The following is a 25,476-nucleotide window of genomic DNA, read 5'->3' as shown; positions in this document are numbered from 1 at the left end:
TGCAGCCCACATCAAGCTTCAACATACCACGACAGCCAAAAGACAACACGTCAGTTCAGTGAATGTGGAATCGTCATTTTTCCTTCTCTCGTTCCTACTCTATCCCAGACAACCCCCGACCCAAGGGTATCACATAGACACGAACCGACTCCTTCCCCTCCCCCATGACGCACCGGAACAAAGCGGCGCATGCCATCACAAAAGCCCCAAATCTCTATGCTTTTGACATGACACTTCATGTCCACCTTATTTTCTGGCTGCAAATGCTGCAGGTAACTTTTGGTTGTCTCGGCAAGATGGCGCATAGACACAGTAGATACTAGACCATGTCTGCCCCCGCCCGCTCTTCCCTTCACCGCCTTCAGCTCTCGATGCGCTGGTAGAACAAAATGTAGGCCACCTTGTTGTCACGCACGTTTTCTTTCGGTAGCGGCGTTCTCTTGCCGGTCGAGTTGGGGGTCGCTGTTCCGTTGACAACACCAGTCCACTTCTTGGTGCTGTCCTTCTGCTTCTCTGTGCCATTGACCTGACTCCACGCTCCCTTGCCCGTCTCCTCCTCATCCATGTCGATCTGTGCAAAAAAGTTCTTGCTCTTGCCAGCATCGTTCTTGTGTTGCTCAAGCGCAGCTGCGAGCACCTTGGGATCTTCCTCGGCGCCCCCCTCTGCAACGTCTTCTGCGCGAATCCGCTGAATAATGGTGTCATCCATGCGGATCCACTCTTTGCCCTCTTGTCTGCGAAGGTCCACAGTGTAGTGCCCTCCGCTTGCGTTCTTGCCATGATGGTAGACAACACCCGTAAGCCTATAGCGTGGGAATCCGCCTTGTTTCTGAAAGCTTGCCCGTTTATGTTGGGCGAACACCTCCTTGGGAAGCTCCAGCTCTAGCGGGTACCCGATCTTCTTCCAGATCTTCTGTGGTCCCTTTTCATCGTAGTGAAAACGCTTCAAATGAAGAATCAGTACCGGCGGTAGAGTCTCAATGTGCACCTGCTTGGTCGAAGCACGCGCACCGCGGGCAGCGCCGTCCAATGTCTCAAGACGAGTTAAGTTCTTCAGCGCATCCGAAATGTTGTTAATGTGAGGCTCGCCAATGTCCAGCTGAAGCGGCTGGTATGGCTCCAAGGTGACCGAAGGCTTCTCGCCCGGCTTCTTGTACTCGGACCTCAGCTTACCACCGAAGATTTTGGTGATTGGCGTTTCGAACTCGATGGTGCCTGATGACTGAGTAACGGCGGTCTTTTGCTTGGGGCCCACTTCGTGCCATCCGCTTTCCCCGGAGCCTGGCTGCTCGCCTGTGGCTGACGCCAAAGGCTCTTGACTCTGATTCTGTCGGTCTTTCTTGATGAGCTGTGCACATTCGTCGTGTAGCCCAGCTAGCAAGAATCCCAAGAATTCTTCAGCATCTTCTTGCTGTCCTCGCTTCATGTTATCGAAACGAGGCAGGCGCTTGATCACATCATATACATATTCCGGTGTTAGCGGATCGCCATATTGTTCCAGCTCATTGTCTTTCAAGCGTAGTCGTAGCTGGTCAACAGAAGCCGCCGAATCAATCAACTTGAAGTCGCGCATGAACATGATCCTAATCTTGTTAGTCATGCCACGAGGGAGAGGTTTCCCTTTACGAACATTGCATCGACGAGAGGTGTCTCAGACTTGAAGCTATGTGCAGCGCGCTTCGCAACTTGATCCAGAAAGTCGTAAAAAGGAGCGCAGAAAAGAAGAACTTGCAGAATCTACAGTCCGGATTAGCACAGACATACTTGAGTGTCGCATATGACCTACAGAATTCATATAACACAGATTGCCTGTATTTACAAGACCGCGTGGCTCGATGAAGGCAACCTTCTTGTTAGCATCAACAGAGAAAGAAGCCAAAACATCAGCAAGCGTGTTGCTCTTGGCGACTGTTGGCCCGCTGACAGGAGTAGCGACAATACCGTTGGATGGAGAAGGAGCTTGTGATGCAGCGGGGGCATTCTTTGCCCTCAGAAGCTCTGCCCAAGATTTGGGTGCTACTGACTTGGGCGGTGATGCTTTGGGTGTCTCCTCCACAGTCCCATTCACTTCCGAGAGAGGAGCCGCGTCGACGCTGGCAGATTCTGGCTGCGTAGTCGCAGGTGATTTAACCGACTTCTGTGTCGTGGACGCAGCACTTGGCGTCTTGCTTGACTTGATGGGAATGAGGGGTACAGCCGGCTTGGTAGTAGTACGAGTGTGCTTCGTTGCATGCACAGTCGCGGCTAGCTGAGCAGGTGCTGGAGTGGCGGATGCTATCGCAGCGTGGACCAAGTCAACCTCGGATGGCGGGTGAGAGGTCGACGGGGTCTCAACCTCAGCGTCCGACTGGACTGCAATGGTCGATGCCTGTGATTCGGCTGGCTCCTCGGTTGGAGTCAATGTGCCATCTCTATCCTGCTCGCGATCCTCCCCCTCCTCGACGACTTGCTCACGCGAGGGCAGAGCCAGGCCCTCCTCGTCAGTAGACACGGGAGCCCTCCGTCGCCGCCGCCGCCTCGATACTCGAGCAGGAAATTCTGTGTCGGGGACTGAGAGCCAAGGGAGGGACGGGTAGAAAGGCTTGAAGGAGGTAGAGGGAGGGGACGAAGGGACACTGGTGGCAGACTTGGATTCGATAATTGGGGGCGGCGGTGTAGCTACCGTGTCATTTGAGGGAGGGGTCGAGATGGATGGCTGTGTGTGTGAATGAACAGAGAGCGTAGACGGTGCTGGTTGGGGTGTCTGCATCCGTGGCACAGGCGGAGTGTGTGAATGGACAATCGGTGGCGTTTGGCCCATCGAGCGGTTAACCGGAGGAGCCATATGCAGGTGCGAAGAGACTACGACGGGCGAAGCATGAGGTTGGAACTGGCGCGGAGGCATGACATACTGCTGCGGTGGTGGTGGCGGCGGCGGTTGCTGGTAGTACCATTGCTGCTGCATGTGCTGCATGTGCTGGGGGTAGCCGTGAGGGGGGCCATATTGCTGCGGGTAGTGGTACTGCGCATAGGGGTTGTGGACAGGTGAATGGGCGGCCTGCGGATACTGATAGTGATGATACTGCTCAGCCTGTCGTCTCCCAGGCGGGATATGGCCGGGCATCATGGGCCTGTGTTGCCTGCGCAATTAGTCGCTGGCCGAGGACCAACGCTAACTTGCGAGGCAACCGAGGACGATGCGGAGGGCGACGAGGTGCGATGTCTCGGCTGGGTCAGGGCGCAGGGCAATGGCCGGGGTGAGATGTGGGAATGCGCAGTCTAATAGACGGGTGTGAATGCGCAAGAAGGTCGCGCGACAGCGGGCGGGAGACTTGCTGCGGGGGCCGAGATGACGCAGGAGAACCACAGGGCAGTCATATCAGCACGCCATGAGCAAGTGCTGCAGGTCGATGATGTGCAAGCGTTGGAAGGGTTTGAAGGGGGGAGACGGTTTGGGGGATGGGGGATGGGGGGGGGAGAGGGGGAGAGGGGGAGAGGGGGGAAATTGTTCGAACTTCGAAGCAATTGTCGCGATGTTGGAGTCATGTGGTCAGTGCGTGCTGGCTCGAATCACTTCCCACCGGTACCGAGCATCAGCCGTAGGTGGGCGGTACCAGCAAAACATGCACTGCCAGCTGGTGTGCTTGGTTAGAGGGCTGTTGTTTTCATCTGCATCAACAAATATTCAAGCGCTCATCCTTCTCCATCATACAGTCGCAAACTCTGAGAAACAGCCGTGCGCTAGATGCATCGAACATACGATGTGTACAATGTGGACAATGTCACCAGCACTCTGCCTACGGTGTGGACATTCATGTTAGTTGCAGTTGCCACGTGATGCGCGCCCGCGTCATGACGATTCCCGCCACTCGATGCTGACTCCTCCTCTTCTTCTTCTTCTTCTTCTTCCTCCTCCCCTCTGTGGCACCCTTCTGGGCCTGCGACTCCGCAATATAATCTACCTTACTACAAACCCACCCCCTTTCCCTTTCGCCTCCTCGTCTTCCTTCTGTTCCCTCCTTTCATTCTCGTGTTAATCAGCACGTGAGACCGTTCGCTTCATCCATTCGTGGACCCTTGATTGGGAGCCATGTCTGCGATTCCACCCCCAATCGCTTCGTCGTCCAAAGCATCCTCCTCTTCTGGTCCCGCTTCTCCAGCGCAGAACCAGCCGGGCGCACTCAGTACCAGCAACTTCTTCGGACAGCAGCGGGGAACAGCACCAGGAGGGTCAACGCGATCGTCTACCCCACGAGGCAACCAGCAAAGCAGGAAGCAGCACAAGGGCTCCAGACGTTTCAGGCAAGCGGATGAGGATGCCATTGACGAGTCTGTGAGTACGAAACTTGCGACTGTTCTGCGCCTCCACTAATCGGGTAGCTCGCCATGGCTCCCTTTACCAATCGCAAAGGCCAGACTTCCATCACTCACCTCATGAACTTTAGCCTTCCTCCTCGCCCTCAAAACCATCAGTCACATAGCCATGGTAGGCATTACCGACGAAATCCGACTTGGGGCCTGGGATCAGGCTACCATGCAGTCGACAAGGCAAGGTATGTAGTTCATTCTCTTGCAGCATCTCAACTTGCGCCTGTTGACACATGCAGATATGTCCATGCGAACTATCGCTTCATTGTAGATCCTCGCGGTGACTATCGAGCGCAGAGTGTTGACGCAGATATCCACCTGGACTGGAACAATGTCCTTCAGATATTGGCATCTGAACTCTCGCAGGAAGCCTCCTGTCCAATCTGTCTTGGGGCTCCGGTAGCTCCAAGGATGGCCAGGTGCGGACACATCTTCTGTCTTCCCTGTCTGATTCGATACATGCATTCAGAGGACGAAGGCAAAGCGCCGGAAAAGAAGGCACGATCAAAAAAGTGTCCGTTGTGCTTCGATACGATCTATACGGCTGAGACGAGGCCTGTGCGTTGGTATATCGGCCAAGAGAATGAAGCGCCTCGAGAGGGAGGCGATGTGGTACTGCGTCTGGTGGTCAGAGCAGCCGGAAGTACACTGGCAATGCCGCGCGATGGTGCGGATGCTTTGGCCAAAGATGAGGACATTCCGTGGTACCATGCGGCGGAGGCCATGGATTATGCCCGCGTCATGCGAGGCGGAGAAGATTACATGATGGAGCAATTTGACTTAGAGATTAGCAAGCTGGAGCAACAAGGCAAGGAGGATGAAGTCATGTTCGCAGAGGACAGCATGGAATGGACGAAGAAAGCCATACGAATCATTCGTGAGGCCAAAGAAAAGATGAGAGGTATTGGCAACCCGCCAGAGGAGCCACCAAAGCCGGTCGAACCAAAAGTCAAGAGAGCGCCGATCGTTTTCGATGAAGAACCCGGAGCTGCACCTGACATGTACATAATGCGCAACTTTCTCGAGTCGGGACAGGATTTTGTACCACAGAACGCTGCTCCAGACACCAATGCCGTAAATCACAAGGAGCAGAGGGCAATGTCCACCTCTTCTCATTCATCAAAGACAAATCATGCTACTGCATCAACATTAGCGGAGATGCGCAATCGCCAGCAGCATGAACAACACAAAACTCCTTCTGAATATTTCTTTTATCACGCATTATTACATTACTATCTTTCGCCCCTCGACATCCGCATCTTGAAGGCGGCGTTTGGTAATTTTGCATCATTTCCATCCACGATACTACCACGCGTAGAGCGGATCTCCACTGGCCACGTTGTGGACGATGAGCTACGGAGACGGACTAAGTACCTGGCTCACCTTCCATATGGTTGTGAGGTCAGCTTCCTTGAATGCGATTGGACTGATACTGTTGCGCCTGAGGTATTGGCGCAATTCAAGTCGGAGATTGAAAAGAGACGGAAGAAGCATACCGACAAGGAGAATAGGGAAGAGAAGGCGCGTCTACGAGCGGAGAAGGCTGAGTACGCCGAATTTACGTCGACACGTCGAAAACGCCCAAGCATCTCGGAGAGGTTTTCAGCAGACGACTTCCGACCTTTGGCATCAGGTAGCGGCTCAGACGCACAAGCTGATGGTGAGCATACATCGTCCTCGCCTCCATGGCCGTCTCGACGAGGTGACGGCTTCGAATCGTTAGCTTCACCTTCGACAAGTCCCTCTGCGCCACGAACCGTCTGGGGAACTGCGGTGATTGCAGGAACATCTCCCATCATCGCACCGCAAGATCAGAATGATGGAGAGGATGGTTGGTTACAAGGTTGGGAAAAGGATCTACTACAGGAAGAAGACATGCTTGCTCAAGCCCAAGCGTTATCGCTGGGTGAGGGACAAGAAGCCCCGAAGAAGCAGGCTGGTGGAAAGAAGAAGAAGGGAAAAAAGATAACTCTCATGAGCACAAATGTTCGAAGAGGTGCATAATTATTGATATTTAGTCTCGTTAGCATCACTGAGTAGCATGGCGCGAAAGGGAGCAATGAAGAAATGTTAGATGCTAGACTTGATCCCCGTAATGCACCTCGGGTAGCTTGACGGCTTGGTGCTTTATTGTGCTCGCGATGAGGGCGGGTCGTGAGGATGTTGTTGAGCCAGTCATTCTTGTTGCCCCTTACCCTTACCCCACAACGATTTGCCCCACTAACATCCCAAGGATCCAGCTCGCATACACGCGCCATCAACAAAGACACCGAAAAGATGCTTATCCAGGAAACTCACAAAGATGTACCAACCAAGGCGGGTGGTGATATGAGTGCGTAACATGCGAGTTGATGCAAGAGAGTCTCTGTCGTGACTGAGCTGATGTGGTCTGCGTTAGGGATCTTTCTCTTTCACCCAACAATTCCAAATTATCCCAAGGCCAAGTTTCCGGGTGTTGTTGTATTCTCCGAGATCTATCAAGGTAAGTGAGAATTGAGGGAATGCACTTGATTGTTTTTTTATCTGCTGCACCTCTACGCGTCATTATCTTGCTGGTCAATCAGTACTTGGGCTCATATTCATACAGTCACGGGCCCCGTTGCTCGATTTGCTCGCCAAATAGCGTCTCAGGGGTACATCGTAGCAGCGCCGTCATCTTACCACGAGTTTACCGGGCCAGAGCCACTTGCTTACGATGGTCCTGGTACGGACAAAGGGAACGAATGGAAGATCACCAAGACGGTAGAGGCCTATGATGAAGACGCTACACTCTCAGTAGACGCTTTGCTTGCTCTGCCAACCTGCAATGGAAGAGTCGGTGCTACGGGTAAATATGGGATCTCCTGTGATATTGGTACCGAGAGATCCATACTAATGAACTACCTCAGGCATGTGCCTAGGTGGCCATCTTGCATACCGCTGCGCCCTAGACCCACGCGTCGTCTCAGCAATCTGCTACTTCGCAACAGACATCCATAGCAAGACCCTTGGTGCCGGTAAAGACGACGACTCTCTTGCCCGTGCCAAAGACATCAAGGCCGAACTCGTCATGATCTTTGGCAAGATGGACAATCACGTTCCACCTGAGGGCCGGGACTTGATCAGGAAGACATTGCACGATGCCGGTGTGAACTTTTCATTCTATGAGCCGGCTTGGGCCCAGCGTGAGTACCTTATTTTTTGTGACGATGGGGAGGAGTTTTGCTGATGTTTGCTTGTGTAGATGCGTTTATCCGTGATGAGTCGAGCAAGGGACGATATGACGCTGCGCTTACTGGCATCTGCTTTGAGATGTTGAAGGAGCTGTTCAATCGAACACTAAGGTCAGATCTGGGACCGCGTGCTGGTGGTGATGTTGAAATTGAGGATGTATGCTAGAGGCGAAGATGTCGGATATCAGATTATAAAAATTATTCAGCCACGGGATATATGATCCAAAGAACCTTGTCATTCGACCGTACAAATTGGAAGTTGACAAATTCTAACATCCAAACTTCCTACCTCATCTGTTGCTCACTCAGAGACCCCTTGGCCAAGCAGGATTCGCCCTCCGTATTAGCAATACTGACACAACCGGTCAATACTCATGATCCATATCGAATTTAATAGCTTTGCTACCTGCAGTCCCCGGCGGCTTCTCACTCCTACAACCAACCGGTACCACATTCTGCGGTCCCAACATCCGTCTTATATCCTCGTACGTGACTGACATAACAGTTCGCTCGCTCAGCATCTATTTTTAATTTTGTCTCTCGGGAAAAAGTTGCATGAGAAAACAAAGTTTCAAATGCCCGCTTGATATCTTGCTAGTTTTGGTCTTGTACTTCTCTATTATTGAGATTATTGAGAAGAATGTACCGCACTCATTAATTCGCTGACAAAGTAACAAATAACATCGCAGTCTTCGTAGCTACAAGCACCTCCTGTACGGTAACGCTCAATATCGCAGCTAATATCTACCTAGTTTTGCTTGCAGACTCTACCGTTGATTAATTTATAGCGAAAGGCGATGTCATGAATCTGGAACCCGGGCTTATAAAAATTAACACATATACTGTCACAACGCCAGAAGAGGATTGAAAGAGAAACGGGCCATTATGGATCCAAGTCGACCATAGCAAGTTGTCTTTCAAGCGAAATTTCTACCTTGCATCGCCCTCAACCTCTGCAAACCTCCTCCGATCCACATCGATATCCCCAACCACCTCTGGAAACTTCTCCGAAAACTTTGGGTCCACGGTCCAGTACTGTAGGTCGTTGTGATAGCGCTCGAATAGGGGGCTTGGATAGTAGGTCCCCGTAGCCTCATCTTGAAAGAAGGCGTCCTCAAAGGGAAAGGGCCAGTCAAACTGTACATAGTCTACGTAACAGCGGGAGAATTCGCTGTCTTGGAAAAATGTTTCTTGGTAGGCGATGAGGCGGTCGCGAAGGGAGGGCCAGGCGAAGAAGTCGATGGCGACGGGGTGCTTTGTAGCTGATTGGCCGTGGCTGAGCAAAGTTAGCATGGTCCTTATACCCGATTGAATCAGTCACACCTAGGTTGTAGCCACTTGGGTACTTTGTCGAGTTCTTCTTTGGTGGCCTTGAGATAATACTATAACAAGCACAGTCAGCAAGGATTCCCTTTGGTAAAACGCGGTCGCTCAATGGCATCGTACCTTTAGTAGCTTGAAGCTCTTGTATGCAATTGCCAATCTGTTCATCTTCGGTAGATGGTGAAACAACGACACGTCGACCTGTTTTTGAATGACGAGCGCGGGGCTCTGCGTGCAATCGTCAGAAAGCATATTCCACCCATGTTTGATGCCAGAGTACAAGAGACCGGCTTCCTCGAGGGTTGTGAGGGTTCCAGTACCTGGGCGGTATTTGAACACATTGCCATAGAGCTCGTTGGCTTTGTTCCAGGTCGGACACTTGTCGTTTGGGCTGAGGAATACTGAAGACCCTGGGTTGCCAATGTGTAGGACGACAGGCGAGGGACAGCGCCAGTCGGGCCCGAAGAACTTTTGGTATCATCAGTTCCTTTTCTTTGTATGATTGATATCACAATATACTTGCCTCTTCCATCAAAGGGGCCCAGCTTGCTGTTGCTGGGCTGGCGTTCCAAGTATGTGCCTCGTCCCCGACCTCTTCTTCTTGGCATTCAGCAAGTGGCTTTAAATTGAGATCTGTTTGGATAGCTTGATCTGGAGCCGTGGAACTGGTCACATCTGCCATCATTGTCATGCCATCGAGATCCAGTGACCGCGTTGTAGCTGCGACAGGCTCGATGCCACTTGGTTTGGGTAAGAGAGCCTGAGTTGAAGGTTTATTATCATCTTGGATAGACGTTGCTCGACGCTTAGGTGACCGTTGCTCTGTAGGCCTGTAAGCTACGATGTCAGTGTAGCCTAGGTGGATCTGCCGTACCAACACTGCTTGCAGCTGACGAGTTGCCTGTATGCGTAAGAGCAGAGTTGCGAGACAACAAGCCACCTCCTACGACGCTCCTGACACTCTCAATAACATCTCGTAACCGATCGTTTTCTTTGCGCAGATCCTCGATTTCCGAAAGGAGATTTGCCGTTGCCCCGTTACGGTCCTGATCTCTGAGGATCTGTATGGTGCGCTCAAGCTCAGCAATGTGCGTCTTTGTCTTCTCTCTCAGTGACCGCTGGGCTTCTCGGTCAATTGCTCTTTTGCGTTCACGACGTTCTTGCTCGCCTAAGCAGGATGCACGGCGCTTTCGCTTCACGACGGGCGCAGCCGGTGTCTGAAGTGGAGCAGCATCACTAGGGCCCCGGTTCACCATGGCGGTATGATGTCAAGATAAGATAGTCTGATTGACTCGATGTTTGTCTGTCAATGTATGGAGACAAAAGACTTGTCAAAGTAAACGAGTCAACCTCTCATAGACACTGTCTCCGGCGTTATATTTGCTTCATACGCCAGCCGAGGAATCCCATGCCCCCCAAGACGCATCATCATGAACACTTGGTCGCTTTTTGGTGCTTCCGGTAACTTATTATGCGGGGGAGGTGGAGAAGGTATCGGCACCCCATCGCAAGACTGCTTCCCACTGAACGGCTTAACGCTTTCGGGAGTGGTCGGCTATTAGAGCATGGTGGCGTTCTAACTCACTCGGGGGTGGTCACATGCCTAAATGGTGCTAGTTGGGTGTTGTATCGGCTATGTAAGTATAGTCCAGTTACGTGTTGCACACTGGAATTCGCCATATCTTGCCTTGCTCTCTTCACTTTTCATGGTGGAACAGAAGCCCTTGAAAAGACGAGCCAATGACTATGGACTTGTTTACATGAGAACTGGGGTTGGGATGGCGTGGATGGCATCCTACTACTATATTAGACTCGCGCATCAATATTGGTATATGTTGACCTGATATCATCCCATATATTTGTCTGAGCTATAGCCTTGATGGCTTCCAGTTTGGTTTACGCTTCTCAGCAAAAGCCTGTAACCCCTCTAGGGCATTCTCGCCTGCATTGAGACCATTGCTGAACTGCTCAAGTGTGATCTGAGTAGCTCGCTCCACACTCGCTGTCTCCAAAGCCTCCTTCAAAGCAGCTCTTGTGACAATGGCAGAGTCTGGAGAAATGGCAGCGATTTCATTCGCAAGCTTCAATGCCTCGTCGACAACAGTCTCCTGCGACGGCGCTATCCGGTTTATGATGTTCAGTTCTTTGGCGCGCTGTGCACTGATGGGCCGTCCTGTCAAGGCTATTTCAGATGCGACTGGAAGACCAACGATACGAACCAGTCGTTGTGGACCTCCTGCGGCAGCATAGATGCCTCGAAGTGCTTCTGGTAGACCGAATGTTGCGCCCGGTGCTGCAACTACCATATCACTAGATATCTGTCAGTCATGATTCTTGCAGTGAAAGCAATGACCTACCAGCCAAGAACAATCTCGAATCCACCACCAAGAGCGAAACCATTGACGGCAGCAATCACTGGTTTCCTTCCTGCTCTCCTGCTCAATCCCCCAAAGCCACTAGTTGGATGTCTCAATAATGCAGGATCCTTTTTCAACGCGCCGCTCCTAATCTGTCCCAATTGTATCAAATCCTGGCCAGCGCAGAAGCTCTTCTTTCCAGCACCAGTAATGATAGCCACACGTAGGTTGGGCTCACGATCGAACCAGTCAAACACTTGCCCCATTTCGGTATGGCCCTCATAGGGAATACTATTCATCTGCTTTTCACGATTGATGGTGACGAGGAGGACATAGTCGGCTGGATAGGAGAGGAGGACATGGGAAGTAGGCGGTGGAGCAATGACGGGCGTGACGGACGACATGCTGGCGGTGGACGCGTCTTTTTGGCGGTATAGGTACGGCTGCAAGGAATGATGTGATTACAAGGCTATCGGAACATGTAAAACATATGTCTTGCTCAACTCTAGCAAAGTGAGAGGAGTTTACATGGCTTCTATTTCATACTCTAGGTCGGGGCATCGCGAGCCGAGGTTCGCTGCAGCGCTGTCACCAAACCCCGCGTAAACCGCCGGGTATTAGTATTAGTAACAAGTGACCGCCCGTCCCTAAAGACCGAGAATGATCAAAGGTTGAGAGCTGATTGTTGTGACCAGTTTCCTTGCACACGCACTTCCTAGTGCATTCTACCGGTACTATTCGAAGATTGTCGTGTTTGCAGCATCGAATTGTTTCCTGACCAATGTGCATGAAGCTGTCTGCACAAGACGCGAGAACATGGACTCGTGCTACGGCACCGGTACCTAGGTACTAGAGAGATGCAGTGGTAAAATGCAGAAGACTCTTGATTACTTCTAATAATACACAAACCCAACTATGTTTCACCGTCTCCCAGCCGGTCATAACAGCAAATGGTTCAATCAGGTCCCCCAGAATTATCCGGTTTTCCATAAACGACAAAGCTGCTTAGGCATCGTAGGTACCTGTTCACTTTGGTCCAGGCCGAAAGATGTATGTCGCACACAAAACCGCCCATGCGAAAGCTCCAGTCACGAAGACGACACCGATGCAATAAGGCACCGTCCGTTGACCAGCAATCAAGCGCCCATGGCCTGATATCTTAGGCGGCAGAACACGATACTGATGGCGATGGGCATAGCCTGACTCTGGCTCGATAGGACTGACCTCAACGCCAGAGTCTACGCGATCGGGAATCTCCGCATCGATGGTGCCATATTCGACATCTCGATAGGGCTTGGGGTTTGCGTTGCTTGGTTGAGGGTCAGACTGCATGGGAACGCATGGTAAGTAAGAGGATCTTGAGGAGCGAGCGTGGGTGAATAGTTACCAGATCCGCCATAATGTTGCATCCCCTATAGATAAGTTATGGTGTACCGGTAGTGGAGTCTAAACAGCACTTTGGGAGTCGAACAGTCAACGTGACTGTCTGAGGTCTCGTCTGCTCTCGCGCGACATCAACGGCCATGCCCAGGAAACCCGCCGGCAGCCGGTGAGACTGAGAAGCGCCGCGTCGTTGCTCAGCCTCCTCTCCTGAAGCTTCGTGTATCAGAATCCTTGGGAGGGTTACCGGTACCGGTACCTGTGCAGGAGGACACGCCTTAAGATGGCCAGGATTGCTCACAATTGCACCTTACACCCACCCACTTCCACTTGTACTACTGTCCGATCTATTGAAAACTGCTGTTCCGCCGACCGCGCCCACTGCTGACATGCCGTAGTAGCCATCAGTGTTTGCCCTCTATCTACTTACATGCATACCATGTGCATGCATGGTCCTTTAAAACATGCCTTCAACCGCTGCCCCCCCGAGGAGTCTAAGCCGATGTGGAAAGGCGCTTCGATTTCACTGTCGATCAATAATCATCACAACCAGCAAGCTCTCTCCAACTGGAAAAAGCCAGCCGGGCTATACGAAGACATGGCGACACACTCTCTATGCTGGAGATTGATATTGGTTCTACCCACATCTCCTGGATATTGCTACAACGTATTGCGGGGGTACCTATCAGCTGACGGCCAATGCAGGCTGCCGCCAGCCGGATAGGCTTCCATGCCACAGAAGAGGACGTGGATAGTGGAACGGTCAACGAGCCGCAGAATTATATGGATAGCTTCTGTTTGTCACGTATTCAACTGCCCAGCCTTCTTCGTCGGCGCGCTTCGAAACAGCTGCTGTGTAACACAGCTGCGTAAGCGTCATTGCCCAGGTGTTTGCTAGACGTTAACCGGTAGAACCTGAACTCTCCACCCTCGAATATCCAAGTGCGGCTTCATCGACCGACGCAGGCGTCGCGACTCGCAATGTGCAATTTCCCTCCTTCCACGGCATCTCAGCGGGGGCCAAGTGCATCACCGCCTATTCACAGCAGTCAATACCGCGATTCACAGTTCAGGCCACATCTTCCTTCATCACCTTATCGGCGGATGAATGGAATCCCATCTACAGCGACGGCTGAGCCCCACGATTCTGTCAGGATTGAGCCCACTCCCGAGCCAGAGCACTTCTTTTCCCCCGTTGAGCCTTGTCTCTGTCCCAGGACGACTGCAGCACCCCGTGACCCTCTTGACCCCGACGGACACCTGAAAAGATGTTCGGGTCGTAACAAGAAGAGCAGACAGCGATGCAGCGCAGCCATCGGGAAAAAGGCACAGCGAAACACCCACCCCACTTTCCTCCCAACATGCAACGCACACCGCAACCAGCAGAGACTGGCTGGATGGTGTCAATTCAAGCTGGTCAACGGCGAAAAATGTGGGCGCTTGTTCGGATGGACGCCACCGTACTTTGAGCTGTGTCACGAACACCAGGGCCATCCAGACACGCCGTCCTACTTTCTCAAATTGCCGCTCGAACTTCGACATGAGATCTATAGATATTTGCTTCCGACAACTTCCATTGGCTCTTCCACTGCTTCGGTGCACACTGATGCCGACGTCTTTGATCCTTTGTTTGTGAATGTTCCGTTTGGTCCCCTCATGGGTTCACGGCCGTATCACCCTGGTTCCAACATGTCATGTTGCTCGCCACCATCCAGCATATTTCCCATTCCATTTCTGGATTTGATCTTGGTGAATCGTCAGATATGCCAGGAGGTGCAAGGTTTGCTCTTCAGCATCGCAACCTTCACCATTGATGTACGGAAAGATGGGACGTTCATGTGTGGACGCCGCCTTTTGGAGCCACAACGAGCGGATGGATCTTCACATATTGGGATTGAAGATGCTAATCGTGCAAAGCTGCGTTTCCTAAAGAATTTTAATTGGTCTGCGGTAAAGAACTACAGAGTGGACATCTTGCTGGAGAACTGGTCAAACACAAAGTGCATGTCTCAGAGCTGGGACGAAGAGGTGGAGATATATGATATTCGAGGTGAGAATGCTGATAATTTGAACTTATCAAAGGAAGTAGGGGCGCTGACATGTGCAAGACTACGTCTCCGTCGTCGTCTCCGGCATCCTTGCCAAATCAAAGAATCTATGCAAACTCTCTGTGCGTCTCTGTCTAGCCGCATTCCCATGGTCACATGCACAAACTCTCGCAAACACCAAGCTCATCTTCGGCCCCTTTGAGCGAATTCGGAACGTTCGCCAACCCTATCTTGCTGGCGTTTACGAGGGCTTACCACTACACAACCAGATGGTGCAGGTGCAACGTATTTCACGATTTGCAAGCGGCCTTCCCTGGCATGGTGGCCATCTTTGGTCTGTCCCTAGCTTGCCAACATGTTCCCCTGTCTTGTTCCATGGCATGCCAGATTTTGATGCGTACACAGCTGATTGGACACGCTGCATCTCGTCTACCAGTCCGTCGCCTCTTGCTTCAAAGTCACCAATCAAAGACATGTTTACCTCGTTCAAGGACTTTTATGCCAAGCTCGCCATGGCCGTTCCAACAGTTGGGCAAAGAGACGGACGCAGAGCCTTTTTGCATCGTGCTCGTGTCGCCCGAGAGCAAGAGGACATTGTGTCGTTTCGAGGTTTGCGAAACGAGCTGATTCAGTTGTGGTATGCGTACCTGGAACTCGAGATGCAGAAGAAGGAAGACATGAACAAACGACTCAGCAAAATGCTGGAGTGTGATGTATATCCAGCTCATGAATGGCGTGTTGTCCCTGGCGAGACCAGTGCACAAGACAGCACCAGTAGGTGTGGAAATGGGAGTGGTAGTGACTGTGGCAGTGGGAGCAGCAGTGGTAGTGCTACACTCCAATCCCCTATCGAACTCAACTCTGCAACCATGGCCTTGGAAGGCATACCCATGACCTCCAACCCATGCCTTTCCGTAAACATTCTTGGCATGGATACAGACAACCATGAGGCCTTGATACGCTTAGAGCAGTGGCGCTACATGCATGCCCGACAACATGCAGCCCTGGTGCAGGCACGGGCACAGGCACAGGCACAGGCACAGGCACAGGCACAGGCACAGGCACAGGCAGAGGCAGAGGCTCAAGCACAAGCACAAGCACAAGCTCAACCTCAACCTCAACCTCAACCTCAAGATCAAGTCCCATGTCCTCCAGATTCACTCCCAGCCATCTTCGCCGTCCTATACTCAGCACCACCCCCACCCACAACCTCCCCACTCCCTACTCCGTCCTATCCCACCCCCCATCCCGATCTCTCTCGGCCCAAACCCACACAGCGCCAACACCAACAACAGCGAGACCCATACCTCAACCACACATTAGGCAAATGCATCAAACAAGAAGACTCCTCCGACTCCCCCGACTACAATCATCACGAGCACCCGAATCCCCAAATCTTCGCATCGCCAACCTTCCACCAAGCAAATCCATACCCCATCACTCCCTTTGCGCGCCCCGAGACCTTGTACGCGGCAGAGGCAGGCCCATCGTCGAAGCGACAGCGGCTGGATTCCAGGAGTGGTGTTGCGGGCCAAAGTGCAATTTCAGGTGCCGAGGCGCCATGTACTCGTACACGCGAGATTCAAAGTCAAGATCGATATCCCAGTAGAAGTACAAGTGGCACACTGAGCACCGATGATACGATCCCCGCATCTGAAGTTTGCGCACAGTGGGTGGGGGGCATGCAGGATGGGGAGGGGGCGGGGCAGACGTATGTTGGGAAGGGCAAGGGCAGGATGATTGAGGTGAAGCAAGAGGAGACGGGGTGAGGGATAAGTCACCATCTTTCTTCTAACCGCGTAACATAGCAGATGAATGGGGTATGAGCTCTTCTTGCAAGGGATATTTATTCCACGTGGCTTGGACTGCATTTATTCATATTCGTAGTTAGTATCTCATAGTAGTCAACAGGAATTACTGCAGAATACTGTTTCCATTGGGGTTATGAGACAAATCCAGTTTAGTCAGGATATATCCTACGCCAGGGAAATTATTGGGGGATTTGCTCGGAGAATGGGGATATGTCGTTATGATAGTTGGATATTGTATGGATTATGGCTGTGAGATGATAGATGTATTCAATCTCCCTGAGATAAAATCAATAAATCACAAGATATAATATCCAAATACCTTCAGGCATGAAACAAGCATAGATGAATAAACTATAAACATAAACCATAGCCATACGAATATCCAACCCACATCCCACCCTCTCCTACTCCTTCTTCTTCCCTCCCGCCACCTCATCCTTCCTAACAAACACCTCCCCACCCCCGCCCAAGAACAGGACCTCCTCGCCAATCTCTCTCTGCACCACCATCCTCTTCCCCTTGACCATCTGCACCATCATATAATTCATCAGACAGCGAATTCCCAACTCCTCGCCCCTGTTGACAATCCAGCCATTCATGTACTCAACCTCTGTTTGCCATCCCGTGCGTACATCTGTCAGCATAGGCGAAACATGGTGGCGCGTCTTGTTCGCCACACCCACGACCATGGTTTCCAGACGGCCCGGATCGAAGCGCTGTGCGACGTTGGGGATATATTGGAGTTCGGGGAGGGAGCGGATGACGAGGCTGATTTCAGAGAGGAGGAGGCGCATAGTACGGGTGAGGGCGTAGTTATTTAAGAGGGTGCCGTTGCGGGCGTCGAGCATGGTGGTTAGGGGGTGGATGATGCAGTCTATGGCCAGCTTGTCGAGTTGCATTTGCAGCAAGTCTGGGGGTGAAAAGGCTGCGGCGCTGAGGGTGGGGGTGCGCAGGAGTGTGCGCAGAAGGTAGCGTTCGGTGCGTGTCCAGGTGAAGTTGGTGGAGCTGGGTGGAGGATAGGCTGGATTGATGTCTGACGGCGGCTTGGGCTCGATGGGCTTGTTACTGGTGGCTGTGAACTTGGCTCTTGGAAGATAAGGAGAATCTGGGTTTCGATTGCGCTCGTTGGGTAAGATGCCCAAGGACATGGTTCCAAAGCTTGCGTGGGTAGCCGTAAAGGGGTCGCTCGAGGTGCTCTTGATGACATGTGAATTGACGCCTAGCATATAATGTGGTCTCGTGGCTGGATCTGGAAAGATCTCACGATTGACTTCCTCCACAACCCCCATTCCATTGTAGAAGAAGCAGATGACCGAATCTTTGTGGAGGCGGTGCTTGACAGCAGACAGGCGCTGCAAGACCTGGTATGCCCTGGAGCATATAATCAACGAACTGATAGGCTCACTTGACTCTCCTGGTAGTATCTGCGGCTGTGACTCGTGCGATTCTTCTGTGCTGGTCACGTTGTCTGGCGCATCGCCAGTGTTCAATCCGACTTCTTTGCCATGATATCGTATGCGGGGAATGCTCAATTCGGCGTCATACCCGTCGCAAATCTCTGCGTCGCCCTCTGTGACCAAGGTGAGGCGTTGCGAGGACTGGCTCCAATCCTCCAACTTGTCATATCGGGTAAAAAGGAGGGTGACTGGAGGCGCATTTGGAATGTTCCTCAAGGCATGCGCAATGAAGCGTCCCACACCTTCGACGCCCAAGATGTGAATACGGGGATCGGCGACAGGGGATGTGCGGTAAAAGTCTGCTGCATTTCTCGAGCTCTTTGAGGCAATCGATTCACCCGAAGCATCTTCACTGTGGGATGGGTATCAGTGAGTGTCGATTGGGTTATGAAGGATGTTTACATACGAGTCCCGTGCCTCTTCTTCTGTCTGAACAGCCTCATTCTTCCAGCTCATGCCAAACCCTCTTCTCTGGTAGTAAGCCACCCGGCTGGCAGATTTGCTACCGGAGCTGCATGATGAGCGAATGTGTGGTATCCGAGGCCGAAGCCGGGGGAGGAATTGTGAGACGGGAAAGAAAGACAGTTTGAAGTCTATCACATGTGTAAAGAAATGGATTGTTTCTGGTAAAAGTGAAGAATCGCGTTTATCCGAAAGCACGCCGGAGTGAATGACGCTATCACTATAGTACCTATGAGGCATGAAAGTCCAAAGTCGCTAACGTCAACTTAGGCGGCGGGAAAAACGCTCGGCCCGCAACTTTTTCTACGAGACGCGCATGCCAACGACAAACGACAACCTTGACAACCAACAGGGCACGCCCTCACCCGACTCTCCTTTCGACCTCGCCCTACCTATCCGAGTCGCGCGATACCAGCGACAACACCCGCGCGAACAATGGAGCCACAAACCGATCTCCCAACTCTAGTCGAAGATCTCGAAGTCAACATCGACGAGCTCACCACGACACTGGCGCCCCTGCTCGCCTCGCCCTTTAGCAAAACCGCATCCTCGCTGCCGCTGCTGGATAAATCGAAACTCTACGTGCTCGCCGCCTACAGCATTGAGTCCCTGCTCTTCTCCACCCTGCAAGCCAGCGGCATCAACGCAAAGGAGCATGCGATATTCCCCGAACTGGCGCGGCTGAAGGGGTACTTTGGCAAGATCAAGGAGATTGAGGACAGAGGTGTAAAGGGCAGTGCGGAGGGGAGGGCGAGGCTGGATGTCGGTGCCGCTCAGCGCTTCATCAAGCACGGGTTAAGCGGGAATGAGCGCTACGATCTCGAGCGCAGGGAGAAGATGGCAAAGGAGAAGGCGCGCGCGGCAATCAAGGCTCGACAGATCAACAAGAAGTTTGACAACGAGGGCAAGGCGGGGGTCGAGGACAAAACAAACGTCACGCCTAAGAAGCGCGCTGTCGACGACGTGGACGTGGATGTGGACGACGCCAGTGCAGCAGAGGACAACCCAGCTCACGACAGCAACAACAACCATCCCACACGCTCAGCAAACCCAGTCTCCAGCAACCACACCAGCAAGAAACCCCGCGTCTCAACCGAAACCGCAAACCCGCCATCCTCGACATCCAACCCCTCCTCACCCCCCTCCTCACCCCAACCAGACAAACCACACAGCAAACAGCAACAACAACAACAACAGTCCAGTCAACCCAACCCCGCCCCCACCAAAAAACGCCGCGCCCGCTCCAAGAAATCTGCTCTCCACGACTCTCCTCCCCCAACTCCAAACGCACGAGCAGAACCCGCCACCCGCTCAACCCGCAAATCCCGCCGCCACAACCCGCGCACGTTTGACGAGCAAAAGGCCGAGGAGTTGGTTTTGCCGTTGGGTGGGGTCAAGGGGGGACATGGTGGGGCGAGGAGTGCGGTGTTTAGTGCGCTGTTGGGTGGGGGTGGGGATGGAGAGTTGGACGGGGAAAAAGGAGGGGAAGAAGGGGGGAAAAGGCAAAGGAAAAGAAAGGGGGAGGGTGTAAGAGTCTAGAGGATTGGGATGGGGATGGAGATGAAGTCAAGGATGATGTAGAGTTTACATGAGCAAGGAGTATCAGTCAGACTAAACATGTCCAACCTTTGTTGCAATCATGCAGAGTAGCGAAATCACCAGTTATACCCGTCTACTCATCTAGCTTTCTTCTCCCTTCCCGTCCATCTCGCAGGCTCATCCTGGCATGTACATGCATAATGCCCGTTTACCAGCTCAAGGCACAATTATACACGACGAAGATATGCGGTGGGTATGTGAGGGCGGAGTCGTGCTTTGGCTGGCCTATCAGGTAAACCTCGTACAGTGCAGTGCAGTGCAGTACAGTCCAATACCATCACAATACCAATCACCACTCAAAGACCTCACAAAAAAAAAGGGAGCAAGTGCTTGAAAACTGTACATGTCGTATTCTACCAATCTTTCTTATTCTTTCTCGTTCTCCCTCACTTCTTGCTTCACTGACTTCCTCCCCATCCTTCCCTCCCGCTCCCCCCTCATCCCCATCCATCAACTCACCCCACTCCCAAACCCCAAAACCAATTCTGTATTAAACCTCCTCCACCCCTCAACCATGCCTGCATACTTTTACCCGCCCCCAATAAGACTAAATAATACAAAAGATGAAATGTCAAAATAACCAAAAAAAAATATGCCCATGTCCCCCATGATGAAACCCAAACACCCATTTCGCCATTTGAAAATAGGGACAAGAGAAAAGGTATACTGGATATTTTGGACAAAAAAGTTTCCATCGCTGTGGTTCCAGAAAACGGACCCGGTTGATTCAGAGCCAAAAGGAAAAAAAAAGGAACCTAGAGATAATATCCCGTGTCAATGCTTATGCTTGTGTCGTCTTGTTCCCGTGTATACAATAATTGGCGTGCGTGTGCGCATGTATGTGCATTCCACATCCACAACACCCCATCTCATCCTGATCCGTGATATTCCCAGCCTCGTCCCCATTCAAGGAGCCAGAGCAAGAATCCAATCCTACTCAAACCCCCCAGGCATCGACGTCGATCCCGGAATCTTCAAGCTCAAACGTTCCTCTCGCTTGCGAACAGCAAGGGCAGCTGCAGGATTCGACGCCGAGCGCTGGCGCTGCAGCAGTGGCTTCTCGGCAATCTGCTTCACGTCGAGCGACTTTTCGACCTGGGCGTGGATCTCGGCTTCGGCTTGTTCTGGCCTCTTCTCTTCCTCTCGGTCGAGTGCAGGCTTGGCTTGTGCCGCTTCGGTTGTCGCGTCCTCATGAGTGGGTGTGGCACTGTCCTGTGTCGATGTCAAAGGACCATCTGGACCATGGCCAGAGAGGACAGTCTTGCCAATCGAAATCCGCTTTTCCAAGCCCGTCTCCTTGCTCTTAAAGGGGTCCTCCTCGCTCTTTCGAGTCTTTCGATCGGCTACTGGCCCATCGACCGAAATGTCCCTCGGCTCAAACGACATCATGCTGTCCTCGCTCTTCCTCTCCTCGTCCTTGTGCGGGCTCTTTGAGAACGCCGGGCTCCGGGGACTGTCACGAAGGGGGATGAACGAGGGTACGACCCCGCCGCCTATCCGCGTCCAAAACATCTTTTCGCGAAGCTTGACACTCTCCTCCCACGTCGACTTCTTCTCCTCGTCCGTCTCTGCACGCCAGTGTCCGGCTGCAATCATGCGTAAGAAGCCAATGTAGTCGCACGTGGCACGAACGCGGCCCAAGCACCAGTCGCACAAGGGGTATCGCTGCGACTCTTCGGTATCTGCCGTCTTGAACCTGAACTTCCTCGCATACTGTTCGCCTTTTCTGGCTTCGCCGCACAACGAGCAAGGGTAGGCAGCGGTACGGAACATGGAGGTGGACGGCGCATTGGGCTCGACAACCAGAGATCCAGATGTGATGCTGTTCAAGACGGTACGGCGTGCCATCCACGAGAGCCCAGGTGCAATGTCCAGTCTCAGCGTTGGCTCAATATCCTCGGCGAGAGCACGCCTGTAAAACTTTTCATCCTTGAGGTTTGGCATCCCCTGGGCAGCATTGATCGACTCCCGTGGAGAGTTGGTCGAGGCTATACTCGGAGATTTGCCCGGTAACGAAGTGGTGGAATGGTTGGCCAGGGATCCCAGACCGAGCATGCTCAAGCTTCCATAGTTACCGCTAGGCGCCCTGCTATTCGGCGCCGACGAGTGGGCGTTGACCTTGAACATGTCCTGAAATTCGGTAAAGGCTGTGAGATCGGATCGAAGGACCGGGTGGATGAGATGGGAGAAATGAAGCGGGTGGTCTGGGCTGATTTCGTCGGTTCCAGGCGTGTTCGGCGTCAGATTAATGGCTTCAAAGAGCTTGGTCATCTTGTCGGAAGGCGTGAGGCCAGGCGTCGAGGGCGCAGTCGTTGGAATCGTGCTGTTCTCGTGGTCGTCGCTGTGCGCGCTCATCTTCTCGACCACGCTCTTGAGATCTTGCAGTTGCTCCTGCAAGGAGCGCTGCAGAATCGCAGCATCGTTGAGTTGTTGCTTGAGTTGCTCGCCACGCCTGTCGGATGCCTCGGTGTCCTTGCGGGCTGATGCTACCATCTAGCCTGGTCAGTTCTGCGCGTCACGATGCTGCTGGCAAAAAGCAACCTACCACATTGGCCTCCTCGAACAGCGCAGCCGTCAGAGCTTCCACCTCGCTGTCCGTTTTCCGCTTGGCGGATTCTGCCTGGGCCCTTCGCCTGCGCTCTTCCTGCAGTTCGCTCGCCATTTGCCTCTCCATCTTATCGTAGACGACCTTTTCGACCAAGAGGCCCTTGGACACGAGCTCTTCATGCTCCCTGACCTGCACTTCCAGCCGCGCCAGTTGTTCTCTCGCGGCTTCGAGCTCGTGTCGTGTCTGCTGCAAGGAGTCGTCGAGCATGGTGGAATGGTTGATGGCGTTGATGAGCTTGGTGCTCAGCATCGAGACCTCCTGGCCAAGGTCGGGTTGGGATTCGTTTGAGTCGTGGGGGGTGAGGGTCAGCTGGGGGGTTGGTGTTCGGCCTCGGGGGTCGGGAAGCGTGTTCATGCCATCGCTCTCGTGATGGGACTGGAGGTGGGCGACCTTGGCGAGGTGTGGCGTTGAGAGGGACCGAGTGACTTCCTTCTTGGCAGGCAGCGGCGACAAGGAGCGGAGTCGCGAGGGGGTCATGCTGCCCTGGCCGTGGACCCAAGGAGCCGTTCCGGCGGTGATGAATCTGCGAATCAAAGCAGTGTTAGACAGTCGTGGACACGGGAGGGAAGACTCGATTCTGGCCGCATGCAGCCCTGGTTTCGGATGGGTTGGGTAGGGCTAGAAGAGACTGACGTACGCGAACTCAGCCATGGGGGATGGCGCGTGGACAGCAGAATCGGCCAGCCAGCTACTTCGACCGGCTCATTTACACGTCACAAAACAAAAGTCCAGACGAGGCAGAGGCCAGTGGCAGGGCGCGCGGGTAGTGGAGACCAAAGGAGTGACGACGCTTCTCGCGCGTATCGAATCGAAGCACAACGCAGGGCTGACTTGGCTGAGTGCGGGCCGCCTATCTGCACAATGCGGCCATGGCGCTCTGGTGGTGAAAAGCGAGAGGAAGAAAACAAGACGGGCGGAAAGCGAAGCGAAGCGTGGGGGAAGAGAACGTGTGTGTATAGGTGTGATGTGTGTGTGTGAGAGAGAGAGAGAGAGAGAGTGTGTGTGTGTGTGTGGAGAGCGAGAGCGAGAAGTAAAGAGAGAAGAGAGAGAGAGAGAGAGAGAGAGCAAGAGAGACAAGGATGGCGTCAAACGAATGACTTGCGGGCAACACCTACATGGGGCAGGTCGTGGAGAGGGACCGGATCTTTGGCGGCGCTTACGCTATTCTGCCTTCATCCCTTGGGGCCAATTGCACCCGGCCCATGCCGCTCTCTCTTCTTCCTGCTGGGTGTGCGTTTCGATGCCAGAATTACACAGTAAGACAAGTATGGTAGAGTCCTTCCCTCCCATCATCTACTCCAAGAGTATTGATTGCATCGCGAGCCCGCTGGCCATGCGAGCCTGCATCTAGAGCATCTAGACAGTGACCCTGACTCTGGTCGTGATTCTTCTTGAAGGCTGTTGGCCTTGCCAGCACTGCCACGCCACTAGTTGGAGGACTGCGGGCTGAGGAGGATGTGCCCACGACGACGACTAGAGTAGAGCCTAGGGATACTTGTCTAGTGTTCCTCTACTAAAAGACCCAAACCGGCCCTCTCCGGCCAACCCCCCTTGAGCAGTCGGCTCTTCGCCAAACCAGAGAGAAGAGAGGTTCTCCTCCCCTTGGCCCTTGGCCCTTGGCCCTTGTCTTGTCTTTCTGCCCCGTCTCACCACCACACGTGCCTGGTTGACGGGCTGGGCCAAGGAGGCAAAGAGAGGCAAAAGGCGAGGGCAAGATCGACGGCTGACATCATCGTGCCGCCTTGGCTTGCGAGCAGGGAAGCCAGGTGGAAAAAGTCGACAAGTAGACAGTAGAGTACTATATAGTACCTGCAACTTGTAACACAAGGTACTCGTGCTGTAGCCACCACACCGGCACAATACAAGTACCTAGCTGGTCGTCCTCGGCTCCAGGGCCGAATCGACTTTGTGGGTGAGACACCCTGGCTTGCTACGGTGCCATTGTACAGTAGACTTGGACGTAGGCTGAGCTGGGCAGGGAAAATGGTCAATAGATCTACTGGGACTTGCAATGTGCTGGGCAATACGTAGGCGAGTGATCGAGTTTCGAGTCCATGTCTCTTGTGTGTGCATCTTGGACAGGGCAATTCCATGCATCCTCCTCCTCCTCCTCCTCCTTCTCAATAGTTGGACCCCCTCTTTACTCCTACTATACTATACTACCCCACCACCCCAACACAGCTATATCCCTACCAAAGCAAGATGCCCAACAAAAACAACAAAACGTAGCAAGTCCTTGTAGTCCATCGCCTTCCCCTCCGACCTACAACGAAAAGGCAAGGCGTAGAAAGTGACTGGCAGCAAAGAAAAAACCCAAGAGATGGCGAGACAACCAGTTCGCCATCAACCCGACACCTAACGCTCGCACAGTACCATCACCACCCACATGAACAGCATAAAAGGCGCCGACGCACTATATTTCATCAAGACAGCCGCTAGCTTACATGCGCAACATGCACCCACCATCCCAACAAGACAGGCCCGGTCAACCGCAACACACACACGCACACACGCACACGCACACACACACACACGCACACACACACACACACACACACGCACACACACACACACGCACACACACACACACACACACGCACACACACACACATAGACACGCGCACAAAAGAAAAGAAAAATTTGAAACAAAAAAAGGCGACAGGACATTGTGGGTGGGGGAGGCGAGGGGAGAGCATGCACAGCCTCTCAAAGACCAAGACACACACACGCACACGCACACATGCACACACCAGTCAGTCCACACGAGTTCCAAAAAAATCAAGAGACCATCCACCCCCTTTCATCCCCCGCCATCCTCCGAGCCAGACACCCATAAACACGAGCCCCAGCCAGCAGCCCATACAAGAGCAGC

The 25,476-nt window shown here is 53.0% G+C and overlaps 11 protein-coding genes across 11 annotated transcripts; 3 read left to right on the top strand and 8 right to left on the bottom strand.

Annotated features, from left to right (window-relative positions):
* Positions 1-361: 361 nt before the first annotated feature.
* IAQ61_008382 (uncharacterized protein) lies at positions 362-3,106 on the bottom strand (the record flags this gene model as incomplete). Its single annotated transcript, XM_003838370.2, has 3 exons — positions 362-1,583; positions 1,631-1,737; positions 1,787-3,106. 3 exons carry the CDS (start codon positions 3,104-3,106, stop codon positions 362-364), a joined length of 2,649 nt encoding a protein of 882 aa, XP_003838418.2.
* A 351-nt stretch (positions 3,107-3,457) lies between these two features.
* IAQ61_008381 (uncharacterized protein) lies at positions 3,458-7,803 on the top strand. The gene is made up of 8 exons (XM_003838369.2): positions 3,458-4,312; positions 4,360-4,532; positions 4,587-6,343; positions 6,581-6,679; positions 6,746-6,829; positions 6,935-7,174; positions 7,236-7,511; positions 7,571-7,803. The coding sequence occupies exons 1-8, from the start codon at positions 4,070-4,072 to the stop codon at positions 7,723-7,725; spliced, it is 3,027 nt and encodes a 1,008-aa protein (XP_003838417.1). The 5' UTR covers positions 3,458-4,069; the 3' UTR covers positions 7,726-7,803.
* Positions 7,804-8,489: 686 nt separating this feature from the next.
* IAQ61_008380 (uncharacterized protein) lies at positions 8,490-10,138 on the bottom strand (the record flags this gene model as incomplete). Its single annotated transcript, XM_066097979.1, has 5 exons — positions 8,490-8,835; positions 8,883-8,941; positions 9,006-9,350; positions 9,406-9,704; positions 9,757-10,138. 5 exons carry the CDS (start codon positions 10,136-10,138, stop codon positions 8,490-8,492), a joined length of 1,431 nt encoding a protein of 476 aa, XP_065952024.1.
* Positions 10,139-10,227: 89 nt separating this feature from the next.
* On the bottom strand, positions 10,228-10,562 carry IAQ61_008379 (uncharacterized protein; the record flags this gene model as incomplete). The annotated part of the gene is made up of 2 exons (XM_066097978.1): positions 10,228-10,437; positions 10,539-10,562. 2 exons carry the CDS (start codon positions 10,560-10,562, stop codon positions 10,228-10,230), a joined length of 234 nt encoding a protein of 77 aa, XP_065952023.1.
* A 71-nt stretch (positions 10,563-10,633) lies between these two features.
* IAQ61_008378 (uncharacterized protein) lies at positions 10,634-11,738 on the bottom strand. Its single transcript, XM_003838367.2, has 2 exons — positions 11,240-11,738; positions 10,634-11,192 (listed from the first exon to the last, which is right to left on the bottom strand). Exons 1-2 carry the CDS (start codon positions 11,641-11,643, stop codon positions 10,751-10,753), a joined length of 846 nt encoding a protein of 281 aa, XP_003838415.1. The 5' UTR covers positions 11,644-11,738; the 3' UTR covers positions 10,634-10,750.
* A 321-nt stretch (positions 11,739-12,059) lies between these two features.
* Positions 12,060-13,017, bottom strand: IAQ61_008377 (uncharacterized protein). The gene is made up of 2 exons (XM_066097977.1): positions 12,627-13,017; positions 12,060-12,565 (listed from the first exon to the last, which is right to left on the bottom strand). The coding sequence occupies exons 1-2, from the start codon at positions 12,636-12,638 to the stop codon at positions 12,266-12,268; spliced, it is 312 nt and encodes a 103-aa protein (XP_065952022.1). The 5' UTR covers positions 12,639-13,017; the 3' UTR covers positions 12,060-12,265.
* Positions 13,018-13,120: 103 nt separating this feature from the next.
* IAQ61_008376 (uncharacterized protein) lies at positions 13,121-16,436 on the top strand (the record flags this gene model as incomplete). The annotated part of the gene is made up of 2 exons (XM_003838365.2): positions 13,121-14,669; positions 14,728-16,436. Exons 1-2 carry the CDS (start codon positions 13,601-13,603, stop codon positions 16,434-16,436), a joined length of 2,778 nt encoding a protein of 925 aa, XP_003838413.2. The 5' UTR covers positions 13,121-13,600.
* Positions 16,437-16,882: 446 nt separating this feature from the next.
* Positions 16,883-18,681, bottom strand: IAQ61_008375 (uncharacterized protein; the record flags this gene model as incomplete). Its single annotated transcript, XM_003838364.2, has 2 exons — positions 18,342-18,681; positions 16,883-18,287 (listed from the first exon to the last, which is right to left on the bottom strand). The coding sequence occupies exons 1-2, from the start codon at positions 18,635-18,637 to the stop codon at positions 16,883-16,885; spliced, it is 1,701 nt and encodes a 566-aa protein (XP_003838412.2). The 5' UTR covers positions 18,638-18,681.
* A 151-nt stretch (positions 18,682-18,832) lies between these two features.
* Positions 18,833-19,936, top strand: IAQ61_008374 (uncharacterized protein; the record flags this gene model as incomplete). Its single annotated transcript, XM_003838363.2, has 1 exon — positions 18,833-19,936. The coding sequence occupies one exon, from the start codon at positions 18,833-18,835 to the stop codon at positions 19,934-19,936; it is 1,104 nt and encodes a 367-aa protein (XP_003838411.2).
* A 523-nt stretch (positions 19,937-20,459) lies between these two features.
* Positions 20,460-23,674, bottom strand: IAQ61_008373 (uncharacterized protein). Its single transcript, XM_066097976.1, has 3 exons — positions 23,242-23,674; positions 22,542-23,127; positions 20,460-22,489 (listed from the first exon to the last, which is right to left on the bottom strand). Exons 1-3 carry the CDS (start codon positions 23,253-23,255, stop codon positions 20,930-20,932), a joined length of 2,160 nt encoding a protein of 719 aa, XP_065952021.1. The 5' UTR covers positions 23,256-23,674; the 3' UTR covers positions 20,460-20,929.
* A 179-nt stretch (positions 23,675-23,853) lies between these two features.
* Positions 23,854-25,017, bottom strand: IAQ61_008372 (uncharacterized protein; the record flags this gene model as incomplete). The annotated part of the gene is made up of 4 exons (XM_066097975.1): positions 23,854-24,089; positions 24,119-24,413; positions 24,437-24,677; positions 24,872-25,017. Coding segments are annotated over 4 exons (918 nt in total), but the record flags the coding sequence as incomplete, so codon positions are not given.
* Between the last annotated feature and the right edge of the window lie 459 nt (positions 25,018-25,476).

This window comes from Plenodomus lingam (assembly GCF_022343315.1).
Source record: "Plenodomus lingam strain CAN1 chromosome Unknown contig_30, whole genome shotgun sequence".
NCBI classification, from domain to species: domain Eukaryota; kingdom Fungi; phylum Ascomycota; class Dothideomycetes; order Pleosporales; family Leptosphaeriaceae; genus Plenodomus; species Plenodomus lingam.
The sequence above is the reverse complement of the archived record's forward strand: the minus strand, read 5'-3'. Positions and strand labels throughout refer to the sequence as shown.

Coding starts and splice junctions, on each gene's coding strand:
- IAQ61_008381 (XM_003838369.2), top strand. CDS start 4,070: ATGTCTGCGATTCCACCCCCAATCGCTTCGTCGTCCAAAGCATCCTCC. Junction 4,313..4,359: donor AGGATGCCATTGACGAGTCT/GTGAGTACGAAA, acceptor CTAATCGGGTAG/CTCGCCATGGCTCCCTTTAC. Junction 6,830..6,934: donor ATTCTCCGAGATCTATCAAG/GTAAGTGAGAAT, acceptor ATATTCATACAG/TCACGGGCCCCGTTGCTCGA.
- IAQ61_008378 (XM_003838367.2), bottom strand. CDS start 11,643: ATGTCGTCCGTCACGCCCGTCATTGCTCCACCGCCTACTTCCCATGTC. Junction 11,193..11,239: donor TTCGAGATTGTTCTTGGCTG/GTAGGTCATTGC, acceptor ACAGATATCTAG/TGATATGGTAGTTGCAGCAC.
- IAQ61_008373 (XM_066097976.1), bottom strand. Junction 22,490..22,541: donor TGTTCGAGGAGGCCAATGTG/GTAGGTTGCTTT, acceptor TGACCAGGCTAG/ATGGTAGCATCAGCCCGCAA.